The following is a 12,161-nucleotide window of genomic DNA, read 5'->3' as shown; positions in this document are numbered from 1 at the left end:
CAGGCACCCTGAACCTGGTCACGCCTATCAGCCCCCGTGCCACGTGACGTGGTGTCTGCTGAGTTGGACCTCACTTTTCTTCTCCAGGACAGAAACAGTACAACATCCACATGGGAACTGCTGGATCAAAGGACAAAAGACCAAAAACCAGCGGGCTGAGGATGGAGCGCAGCCATGAACGTGCTCACAACAAGATGCATCTGTGCTTATGTTAAAGGCTTTATGTTAAAGCTTCCTGTCGGGGCTGCTAGGTCAGCATTAAAGTAAGGCAACCAACAGTGTCCCACTGGCGTGTTAGTAACTAAGCCTAAACATTCACTGCGTTCTGTGGCTACAGACTGCCGACTGAGTGAAGTGGCGTCAAACATTCAGTAGCATCCAGCAGCACAAGTGCCTGTGCGTGAGACCCACTGGCCCTGTGCCCAGGGAACGGACAACACAGGAACAGAAGAGCAGGGACCCAGGGAGGCAGTAGGACGCAGCCTGTTTCCTCCTGAGGGAGGGGCTGGGGATGGGTGAGGTGGGTGGGCCACGCAGCAGCACAGGCAGGCAGAGCAGGGGCGCCAGGCCATGCTAACTCTGGGACACCCCTCCCCCATCAAGAACACAATCTTAGTTTATTTCTGTGGTTACAAAAGTAACATATTCACCATAGAAAAAGTGCAGCTGAGAACCTGTCTGCAGTCCCGCTGCAGTTAACATCCTGACAGCCGCAGGCCATCTTGGTGGTCATGGTCTGAGCACAGCAGTGACAGGGTCGAGCTGGGCCTGGGAAAGGTTGGTTCCGGAGGAGTCAGGGCAGCCAGGCTGAAAGCCAGCTGGCGAGGTGTGACAGACAGGATTCCTGAGCGGGAGGTGGTGGCCAGTGCACAGCAGGCTGCCTGGGCTGCAGGAGCAGTGGCCTCCTGAAGCACCCGCCTGGCTCCTGATCTCGCCTTTCTGTAGTAAGCCCAGCACCACAGTTGTCAGTGACTCAGCAGGGTGACCCTCTCCACTCTTCCCGCTCGCAGAGCCTGGGCCAGGCCTCTCCCTGTCGCACTGGCATCTCAATCCCACGGGCACAGGCAGCAGGACCTGTGACTGGGGGTACAGCCTTGCTCATCGTTTAACCTGAGGCACAGGTCTCCTGTCTACAGAGAAGAATGCCAGTTCAGAAGTCACTCACCTAGAAAATCACCCTAGTAAAGCTACCCACATAGAAAAAGTCCCCAGGGGGCTCCTTACAATGAGGCATCTCGACAGCTGCTCAGTACCGGGGCACTCTGTCCCCCACAGCCAGGCCACTGCCTCACAGGCCGCCCGCCCACCCACCCGCACACACTTCCCTGTTGGCTCTCCTGGTCCAGGGAAGCTCCTGGGAGCCTGTCCGGCTGGAGCGGGTGCATGAAATACGTGGGTCTGAGAAAGAACAGGGAAGCAACGAGCTGATCGTAAAAAAACCCATTCTCTCCTTTAAGTAAAGGGATGTTTTACTTAGAACAAAAATTTAGTCATAAAAACGATACAGATAGTTCCTGTGACTGCTGAATCGTATTTCCTAAGGAAAGAAGGGGCTGCCTTGGGCCTATCCTTCAAGGCGCCTTATCGCAGCCATCATGGGAGAGGCGCTGGCAGTGCGGGCAGTCTCACACAGACAGGCTTGTATGCTTTTATCTCCCTGGTAGCTCACAATGGCCTCACCTAAGAAAGCTGAAAGGTGAGCTTTAGCTGTTTAAGGAAAAAAATACAACGCTCAATTTAAATTAACCAGATCTGTCTTTTAATAGTTACCAGAATCTGGATGTTAATTCCCCAAAGGAAAAATGTCCATGGCACAGTTTTTCTGGAAAAGTTCACATTAGACAGTGAAGCTTCTGAAGTTAGCTGTCAAATTAGTAGTGACAATCTAGTTTTTAATCCTCAAAGTTCCTAGTTTTAAAGACAGCAGAATCCATTTGGGGCGTGTCTGCATCACAGGGTATCACTCAAGAGTCATCATCAGGCCAAAAAGACTCTGAAGGGAAGCAGGAGGGTTCGGCCCTTGCAGTGGAAAGGCGTTACACCCTAATGCTCGCGTCAGGCACAAAACCGTACCAAGCCCCACTAAGCCACGGCACCAGAGAACACGTCAATGTCAGGCCGCTCCAGGAAAACCACCCAGACAGACAACAGAAGCTAACCCGAGGTCGACACCGCCATGAAGCGTGTTTGCTGAAGTTGCAGTTACTAGTGTCTTTGCTGGACGCGAACATCCCTGAGGACACGGCCGTGCTGCTTCCTAAGCATACATGACCACGACACTGTCTGTCCCCGGGTCTCCTTAGTGCCATCGCTGCACCAGGCCCCGCATGCCCCAAGTCCCCCAGAGCCTTCTCCTGAGACAGCACTAGGGGCCACGTCAGATTCCAGGCTGCAGCCCTCCACGGCGCCCGTCCCCGGTCAGGTCTGCCCTGCTGGGGCTGGGTGTCATGGGGACCTCTGTGCAGACACGGACACTGGAGAGCGTGGGAGAGGAGGCGTCTGAGCTCCCCGCCCACCCACCCAAGGGTCGGCATCACTCATGTTTCCTTCTGTTCCCATGGTGCCTCCAAAACGGTTTCCAAACAAAGTGATCACTGATTACCCTGGAGTATGTCAATAAGCCAACCAAATACCAGCAGCCAGATACCACCAAGCTGATCACCGCTTGAAAAGACGACGAGCTGGAGAAGGAGGAGCCTCTGATGGACCCAGTCAGAGGAAACGCAGTCAGTGCAGTCAGGACGCAGGGAGACAGCCGGGGACCCATGCCTGGCTCCCTGCCGGGGGAAAGACTAGGGAAGGGAAGCAGGAGAGAAATGAAGGGCGTTGGCAGAGAGAGAAACAAGTAGAAACCTCGCTGATTTGGGAGCAGGTCGAGAAATTCCGTTGAGCTGCTAAAGAATTCTTCATTCTCACGTGATTTTCTTCATTTGTGTCTTCTCAGTTACTACCAAGGAGCTAAGGAGAGTTCAGGAATACTTTGTTTAGTGTCACCATAACATCTCCAACCACGCATTAAGTTTAGCCAAAAACTGCAATATTCCAAATTCTTCAATTCTCAACAGCAACCAATTTATGCTCGAGTTGAAAATCTGGCAAGCACTGTGCGCCTTCAGCACACACGTGGGTCTGGATTTTCCCATCACACACACGCTCTCCCCTGTCCGAGGTGCTACTTCCTTCTGGTCTGCGTGGGCTCAGGTTTCGAAGAGCTTGCTGAAGGCGGCCCCCACCTCGGCGATCATGTCGGAGGTGGTGGTGGAGCGACCGTGCTTCTGGAAGGCTTGGTGGCTGCACTGCCTGGTGAGAGAGCAGGCGCCGAATGCAGCCACCAGGAGAGGGCTGGACCTGCGGAGAGGGCGACAGCGGGAGGTGTGGGGAAGTGGGGGTCGTGGTCCGGGGCCACAGCCACCCTGGGCTCTGGTTTGGACTCCTGTTTCAATCTTGGGACCCCAAATTGTCAATTTCAAGTCTGACATGCCTCTGAGGAGAAAGCAGCTTTATCACAGCGAAAACCACCATTAAGCCTCCACTGCTCCCTGGCAGGAGGCACACGGAAATGTCTGTGTACTCGGAGACGGGGCCAGGTGTTCTGGGGAGAGCCGGGCGGCACATGCTGCCAGCCCTGTTGACTGTGCTCTCAGTGCCTGGGCGTGGAGGGCATCTGCGGTCTGAGAAGGTGGATTCCTGCTACTAGGGCTCCATCTCCTGGGAGAGGGGCGGAGGGAACGGGAGTGAACCCAGCAGAACGAACGGTAAGACTCCTGCCCTGCCCACACCCCGACCTCCTCAGCTCTCAAGTTCATGTGGACACACTTAGTTTGGGGGACGGTCCCAGACTTTGCCATCCCGGCAGTGAGGACAGATGAGGCCACTGGATGACAGGCCTGCCCACCCTCCAGAAGCCCAGGTCTGCCACACTTAGCACCTGCAGCCGCCACCCTGATGGGCTCACAAAAGAGAAACAGAGGTGCTCAGAGGTATGGGAACTGCTTGCATTCATAAAGTTCTCTGACTACAGAACTGGGCCAAGGGCCCTGGTCCTAGAATTCTGCTGTCTCTTAAAGAAAATTCACATTTTTTTTTTTTTTTGAGATGGAGTCTTGCTCTGTTGCCCAGGCTGGAGTGCAGTGGCCAGATCTCAGCTCACTGCAACCTCCGCCTCCCGGGTTCACATCATTCTCCCACCTCAGCCTCCTGAGTAGCTGGGACCACAGGCGCCCGCCACCTCGCCCGGCTAGTTTTTTTTTGTATTTTTAGTAGAGACGGGGTTTCATCGTGTTCGCCAGGATGGTCTCGATCTTCTGACCTCGTGGTTCGCCCGTCTCGACCTCCCACAGTGCTGGGATTACGGGCTTGAGCCACTGCGCCCGGCCCGAAAATTCACATCTTTAAGAACAAGTGTCTAAGTAAGCCTTGACCCTGTTTTCTATGTAAACCACTCAACTTCCTAGAACAGCGTGCTGCTGGGCCTTGGTTGCACCTCAGAACTCTCTGGAGAGCTCTGAAGACCACCTCTGCCCCGGGCCCCATCTGTGAATGACGGACAGGCCCAGGTCAAGTGTGGGGTGGAAGCTTCTGCCAAGAGGGTTCGCCTGTGCCCTGAGATCTCTCCAGTGAAGCCTGGAGTTCATTCTCAGTGTCTCCAGGGCTACTTACTCAACGTGTGCGCTACTGAAATAGCTTAGAAAAATCAGACGGTTTCAGAGTAGAATAAATGAAGACATGTGGCCTTACCCATTTGTTTTCTCCGGTCCAGCAAGGAGCGCCCAGTGTACCAGGACACCCAGGGCGCCCGACAGGAGGTCTCCTTGCCCTCCACACCTGCGGCTGCTGCCTTCCTGGCTGCACACAAGCACTGCACAGGGCAGAAGTGAGAGCAGGTGTCAGCATGGCCATGTGGATGAATGGGACAGTAGCCCTGCGTGTGGAAGGCCGCACGGCAGGCAGAGCCACACCCTCCAGGAGCAGCCCGAGGCTCCACTCACATCCTGCCCACTACGGCTTTTCCCTGTTTGTTCCAAGGGTTGGAGGCAGCCTCTGTTTTACAAAAGAGGAAATCAAGGCACACAGTGGTGAGGCTGCCCCAGACCCCGCTGTGTAGCACAGCAGGTTGGTGGAGACACCTGCAGCTCAGAACCGCCTCAGACAAGCCCAAGCAGGCAGCTCTGGCAGGGCGGCACCAGCCTCCAGCTCCTCCTACCAGCTCCTGGAGGACGAGCCCTCGCCTGCAGCCCTCACTCCAGAGTTCACCTTAAACCACAGCTCAGTCATAAAGGGCAACACCAAGCAAAGCCCCCACCGGCCTCACAACGCCACCCGTGCCTGCGTATGTGGGATTCTGTTTCTTTGGAACATGTTTTGAAAACCAGGTGTTCCACTGTCTGAACCTGTTAGACCCAAGAGAGCCTTCCAGTGATTAAAAAACCCTCATCTCAAAGGTGTCAGAGTCCCTCTGAGAACATCTGCCCTGTGCTCCTTGTGCACAGCTGTGTGTGGATGAGTGTGTAAGGATGTGTGCGAGGCTGCGAGCACGACCGTGCATGTGTATAAGTGCATGAGTGTGCGAGGGCGTGTGAGGCTGTGTGAGCATGACTGCATGTGTATGAATAAATGCATGAGTGTGTGCAAATGTGTGTATGTGAACGTGAATGTACAAGTGTGGATGGGCACACACCCGCCCACAGATGCCTCAGTGTTCTACCCTGATTTTGGTACCTACTCAGCAGCCTCACAGCTCAACAGGTGAGTACATTCACTGTTCATCATCTGTTCAGGCCTGAATGGAGGGGGGCTTCCATTTTCAGAGCTAACAAGGACATGGCTCCCCAGATGCCTCACTGATGCTGGGCCCAGCCTCTACCCCACTCTCACTTGGCTCTTGCTGAAGCCTCCCGAGGCTCCATGGGAGAGTGGCTGGCTGAAGCTCGCCACACTCAGCGCCTGAGATTCCACTACCAGCAGCTCCAGGGCTTCCTGCACTTTCCAGTCATTTTGATAAAAGAATGAAATGCAATACAATACAGAATAACTGCAGGGATCATGGACGCCACAGGTGAGACGAAGGTGGCAGCTGGGGAATGCCCTGCTGTTGCAGGCACCCTCCCGCCACACTGCCTCTCATAACTGAGGCATGGGAATTCAGCCGAGGGGTAAGGCCCACGGCTCGAAAGCCTGCTCTCACCACTGTCACCTCCCCTGGCAAAACAGTGAGAAGTCAAAACATGGACTCCGGAGAAGGTGTGGTTGACAGCAGGAATCCCGTTGTGCGAATGCGTGTGAACACGTGTGCATGGGAGAGGTCTTCCAGGGCTCGCGCTCAGTGTGGCCACGCTGACTGATCTGGCACCAGCCCACGCACAGAGGGCAGCCGCCACTCACCCTGCTGGCCATTGGAGAGGATGTCGCGCTCTCCTTTCTGGACCACCGTCACATTGCCCAGGGCCCGGCTGAGTCTCAGCACAGATCCATGGTGGTCATCGCTGTCCACAGGGCCTCTGAGCTATGACAACACAGGAAGACACAGAAAAAGCAAAGTCTTCCTCAGACACACGACACATGACATGACGGAGAGCCCTGTCCCATCCGCCATGAGACTCACGCTCTCGTGCCTAAAGGGATCCCCCAGGCACCTGCTAAAGGCCATGTAGGTGGAAGGAAGCCCAGGATATCGCCTGCAGCGAGTCCGGGCAGATGCCGACGCGGGCCTGCTGCAGTGCCCGTCCTCTACCTGGTCAGAGCAGGCTGAAGGAGGACCACCCAAGGCTAGGTTCTGAGAGCTTTGTAGGAGTAATACAAATTCCAGTTGTACTGGGCGCTAACACTGACGGGACACTTACCGTGTGGAGACTCAGAGCTTTACACAGGTTTCCTCATCTCATCCTCACAACCCCGTGAAGTAGATGCCATCGTCACATTACAGACGAGGCACTCAAGACACAGAAAGTGATCTGTCCACAGTGTGCTGCAGGAGGGGCTGGCTGACCCGAGTCCCTGCCTATCCCAAGCCCACCATACCATCATCCATCCAATCCAAGAGCACTAATGTGAAGACGGGCCATCCACCGGGAGAGGCACAGCGACTACTTGCAGGTCTGCATCCCTGCAGAGATGCGCCCACAGGGACAGGCTGGGCAGAAGCATGGAGCTCGTCCTTCACCCTCTTCAGGACGAATGGGGCTTGCATCCACCCTCCAGGGAGTCCACTGACTCACCACAGCATCATACAGTCTGCTGAACTCCATGTGGTTGGGAGTGAGGACCGCCTTCTGGTAGCCTTGGATGAGGGCTGGCTGCTGAGCGACCAGCCACAGGCCGTCCTGCACAGAACAAGGAGCCGTGCTCACTGCACAGGCCTTTCGGGAGTCCGAGCCAGGAGGAGAGAGGTCAACTCACCGCGTCGATGACGACAGGGATGTCCCTGGCCTTGGATGCTTCCAAAATGCCCTGCCAGAAGAGAAAACCAGGCTGAGCACCACGCCTGCTGCCTCTGCTGTGGTGTGGATGTGTGTCTCCTGAAAACTCACGGTGAAACTTAATTGCCAGTGGAAGGGTCCTGGGAGGTGGAGCCTTTAAAAGGTGATGTGGCAGTGCCCTCATGGGTGGGTTTAATGACCTTTAAAAGGGGCATAAAGGGTCTCTCTCCTGCCCTTCTGCCCTCGCCAGGTGGATATCCACCTCCAGAACTAGGAGCCAGTAAGCGCCTGTTCATTATCAGTTACCCGGTCTGTGGCACTGCTACAGCGGCACAAAACAGACTAAGACACTTTTCCCAACAGCAGTGAAAGAACATTGAGCAGACTCTTAATAAAATGCAACATCAGGTCATCAAACAATAAATGGGAAATAATCGAGTAAATGAATAAAATAGAGAAGCAGAAAGACCCAGTGAACTAGCAGAGCCCCTAAATAAGGCAGGACACTGGGAACTCTGAAAGGCGAAGCCCAGTGGAAATGCTAGAAACAGCAGCAGGGCTCTCAGGCTACCTCATGAAGACCCCCCCCACCCCCCCCCCACCCCCCAGCGAGGGCCTCCGGTTCTCCAACAGATACTAATCTGCAGCGTTCGGAGGCAAGAAATCTGAATCCCGAGAATTCCCCAAATCATTCGTCATTATGTAGTTTTCATATCACTTTACTTACATATTTTAAAATAACAAGTGACAATAATAAACGGAATCATTTTTCCCTGATAGGATTACAGTGAAGGTGTCAAAGGTTTTCTATTTAAAAAAAAAAAAAAAAAACGAGATGTATAGAGACATACACATATATGTAATCAATATTTGGTGGCTTTTATTATTATGAACCAATATATTGTGATAAGATTATACACCGCAGTAGCATGTAAAGTGATCTTGACTTGACAGACACCTGATAGTAGAAAACATTAAAATAGAGAACACTAAACAAAATACATGCCAAGTCAGAATAATTTAAGGTATTGAAAACCAACGCCAGGTATGTTAAATGAAATTTGAAAGCTGACAAAGCATTAGCTGCTCTCTAACGAAGTGCTCACTTCAGCTTGTTTGTGACGCCCATTCCAGCTGTAGGGAAGTGTATACTTGGCTCTGACACGGGTCGGAGCATTAGCAGTGTGTCCTGAAGCCCCTTCCAGGGAGGCAGGTACCTGAGACTTCATGAAGCTTATTTCCTTTATTAACAATAAAAATTCTTTGCTTGCCCTGAGTCTGGCTTTACTGGTAAAACTGGCAGGCCTTTGCTAATTCAGATTTTAAATCAGTTGCTGCTTTCATGTTGCAGTATTTGGCAACAAGCTGACATTTTCATCTGTTTCTGTGTTTTCTTTTAATGTATTCGCAAAGAGTAGTCAAAAGTGAACATTCAAACCCTGGACAATGCAATGTTACATGGGTCTCCCAGAAAGATTCGCAGCATCGGAGCACCCAGCGCAGCAGGGTGTCCCCACCCATGGGAAAGCAAACCCTGGTACACTAGGGGAGAATCTGGAGGCATCTCTCAAAACCGAAACGTCCTTACTCTTTGATTCAGCAACAGAACTTCTAAAAATTTATCTTAGAAAACACCCAAAAGAGTGGACAAAATACATAGGTTCAGGACACCACTGACGTTAACACGAGAAAGCTGAAAACAGTGTAAATGAACTCGTTAAACACACTGTAGTAGATCCGCAGTAAATTCTGATGTAACTGTTAAAAATAATGAGGAATATCACATATCCTGCCATGAAAAAGTCCCAGGACACATGTTAATGAGTGTGAAAAGTGGACAGTGTGAGGGCAGGTGCATTGGGCAAGATCCTGCGCTCTAGATTCAGACAACGTGGGTTCAAAGTCAGCCCATGGGCCAGAAGACTTAATGCTGTCAGACACTCCCCAGCTGATCTTCCGTTCCAACATCATCCCCACCAAAATCCCAGCCGCCTGCTCCACAAATCAGCAAGCTGCTCCAAAACTGGAACGCACGGGGCCCGGGAGAGCCAAAACAACCTTGAAAAGAACGAATGTGGAGGACTCGGGCTTTCCGATGTCCAGGCTTCCTGCGCAGCCACAGCAGTCAAGACTGGGCAGTTGCAGGACAGCTGTACAGACCAACAGAACAGAAACAAGAGTCCAGAAATAAGCCCTCACATTTAGGCTCAACGGACTCTCAGGCAGGATGACAAGTCGGGAGGAAAGAAGAGTGTCTCTAGCACAGGGTGCTGCAACAACGGGACACCCACAAGCAAAAGCCTGACGCTGCAGCCTTCCTTCCACCACACCATCAGCTCAACATGCACCACAGAGCCAAATGTAACAGCCAAAACAATAAGGCTCTTAAAATGTAGGAGTAAACCTTGGGTTAGGCATATGCTTCTTAGATAAGACCCCAACAGCACAAGGGACAAAAGAAAAAACAGCTAAATTGGACTTCAAAATTAAAAATCTGTGCTGTGAACAAAACCATCAAGGAAGTGAAGAGACAAGCTACAGAATGAGAGGATTATCAGCAAATAGTCTGATAAGGAACCTGTGTCTAGAATGTACATGCAGAACTCCTAAAAGTCAATAATAAAAAGGCAAACAGTTTTCAAAATGGGGAAAGGGTATGAGAATAGACACTTCTCCAAAGAAGATACCCAAACAGGCCGCGCATGGTGGCTCATGCCTGTAATCCCAGCACTTTCGGAGGTTGAGGCGGGCAGACACCTGAGGTCAGGAGTTCAAGACCAGCCTAGCTAACATGGTGAAACCCCATCTCTACTAAAAATACAAAAATTAGCTGGGTGTGATGGTGGGTGCCTGTAGTCCAAGCTACTTGGGAGGCCGAGGCAAAGGAATCACTTGAACCCAGGAGGCAGAGATTGCAGTGAGCCGAGACCACGCCACTGTATTCCAGCCTGGGTGACAGAGTGAGAATCTGTCTCAAAAAAAAGAAAACAAGAAAAGACACCCAAACAGCCAATGAGCCCATGCGAAGATGCTCAACAGTATCAGCGGCCAGAAAAACTCAAACCAAACCACAGTGAGGTCACTCCACGCCCACTAGAGTGGCTGCTAATAGACGACAGCAGTAACAAGTGCTGGGGACGACGTGGCGAGTCAGAGCCCTTGCACACTGCTGGAGGGAACGGAAAATAGCGCAGCCGCTATGGGAGACAGTGGCAGGGCCTCAAAATTGTGAGACACTGACACCCAGGAGAGTGAAAACACATCCACACAAAAAGTGGAAACCAATTTTCCATAAATTAGTGAACAGATAAAGCAAAGGTGGTGTCTCCATGCAATGAAATATTAGAGGTAGAAAAAGGAATGAAGTACTGATACCTGTCTACTACACAGGTAACTCTAAATATAAAATTATGCAGAGTGACATAACTAGTCACTAAAGAGCACACGTTGCGTAATTCCATTCATATGAAATGTCCTGAACGGCGAATCCAGAGAGACAGAAAGCACACTAGCTGAGTGGCTGCCAGGAACTGGGGAGACTGGGGAACAGGGAACAGATGCTAACGGGGATGGGCTGCTTCTGAAGGCAATAAACATATTCTAAGGTTGATCATGGTGATGGCTGCACAGCTGTGAAAATACTTGAAGCTACCGAATAGTTCACTTTAAATGGGTGAAAGGTATGGTAGGTAAATCATCTAAATAAAGTCGCTTTTAAAAAACCACCTCTGCAATTTCCTTGCTACAAGACCCAGCGGGCGTCTTGAACCCTTGCCAGGACTCAATTTGTCATCAGAAGAATGGGGATATGAATAGAAATCGACCTAATTGGGTTGTTTTCAGGCCTACGCCAGATGACAACCTCATTCAGGAATGGCGACGAAGTAGAAAGCCTCTGCTCCGCGCCAGGCACGAGCTGGAAGCTGAGGAGGCGGCGGCAGCCCACACTAGATGACCTGAGGGCTCTCAAGACCACGGTGAGCGTGTACGGGAACCAGAATGCAAGGTCCGGAGTTCGGGCTGCAGGGGCAGCGACGACACCCTCACTTCCCACCTTTCACACTTCCACGCTGCAGAGTGGTTAAGATACCAGTTTTTAAATTATGAACTTAAATTCACAAAGAAAAGAACCTGAAGCAGAGAACTCTGGTTTGTTCACCTTTAATTCATCCACACCTCCAGGATGCAGAGCTGGACAGGGAGCAGCAGCCGTGCACCGCAGACCCGCAGCTCGCAGATGGGACTCCCCACTGACAGCCTCTCCGGGGATGACAGAGGGTTCTCCTGCTCCTAAACATGGCCACCTCCTACTTCTCGGTGAGCGGGTGAGACCTTAAAGCTCAAAGTCGGGCTCCGGTGCTAACTCCACGCTACTTTCCCTGGTCTGTGCAGTGCCAACCCGCGTCTGCCTGCTCCTCAGATGACTCATCCTGCACTGCTTGGCTCCATCACTCGCCGCCTTCAAGCCCCGCGGCCTCAGAGACCCCTCCATTAACTAAGCACTCAACAGAGTGCCACGCAGATGGTTGGCATTTTCAGGGTGACTGCTGATCTGGGGAACACAGAATGGTCAGGCACTTTCTAAGGGCTTTAAGCATAGTCCCTCACTAATGCCCGGCCTCTGATCCCCATGCAGTCACCACGCCTTGCACATGTGAGCGCCCTGCGGCACCAGGCTGTCCGGCACACTGTGTCTTCCCCCAGGAGCTCTAACAGGGGTCCCTTGGAACTCGAGAAAGGGCCTCA

At 52.3% G+C, this 12,161-nt stretch overlaps 3 protein-coding genes across 7 annotated transcripts in view; 1 reads left to right on the top strand and 2 right to left on the bottom strand.

Annotated features, from left to right (window-relative positions):
• The window catches only part of CARS2 (cysteinyl-tRNA synthetase 2, mitochondrial (putative)), a 67,575-nt gene extending 67,294 nt beyond the window's left edge, over positions 1-281 (top strand). Inside the window, exon 15 of the mRNA XM_011933896.1 lies at positions 88-281. Coding sequence (XP_011789286.1) covers positions 88-159 — 72 coding nt within the window. The 3' untranslated portion in view covers positions 160-281. The remainder of the gene's footprint in view (positions 1-87) is intronic.
• Positions 282-1,736: 1,455 nt separating this feature from the next.
• LOC105505901 lies at positions 1,737-3,018 on the bottom strand. The gene has a single exon (XM_011933883.1). It carries the CDS (start codon positions 2,532-2,534, stop codon positions 2,037-2,039), a length of 498 nt encoding a protein of 165 aa, XP_011789273.1. The 5' UTR covers positions 2,535-3,018; the 3' UTR covers positions 1,737-2,036.
• CARKD (carbohydrate kinase domain containing) overlaps positions 1,737-12,161 on the bottom strand; it is a 25,219-nt gene continuing 14,794 nt past the window's right edge. For 3 of the 5 annotated variants that reach the window (XM_011933886.1, XM_011933888.1, XM_011933884.1), the window contains 5 exons: positions 7,396-7,446; positions 7,215-7,319; positions 6,382-6,502; positions 4,738-4,858; positions 1,737-3,348 (listed from right to left, as the gene is read on the bottom strand). In XM_011933886.1, coding sequence (XP_011789276.1) covers positions 3,198-3,348; positions 4,738-4,858; positions 6,382-6,502; positions 7,215-7,319; positions 7,396-7,446 — 549 coding nt within the window. In that variant the 3' untranslated portion in view covers positions 1,737-3,197. Of the gene's footprint in view, positions 3,349-4,732; positions 4,859-6,381; positions 6,503-7,214; positions 7,320-7,395; positions 7,447-12,161 lie in introns of all 5 variants that reach the window. The other 2 variants (XM_011933885.1, XM_011933887.1) reach the window with 2 other exon arrangements.

The sequence above is a fragment of the Colobus angolensis genome, unplaced genomic scaffold (genome assembly GCF_000951035.1).
Source record: "Colobus angolensis palliatus isolate OR3802 unplaced genomic scaffold, Cang.pa_1.0 Scaffold13, whole genome shotgun sequence".
Lineage (NCBI taxonomy): Eukaryota > Metazoa > Chordata > Mammalia > Primates > Cercopithecidae > Colobus > Colobus angolensis.
Note: the sequence above shows the minus strand (reverse complement) of the source record. Positions and strands in the feature narration are given on the sequence as shown.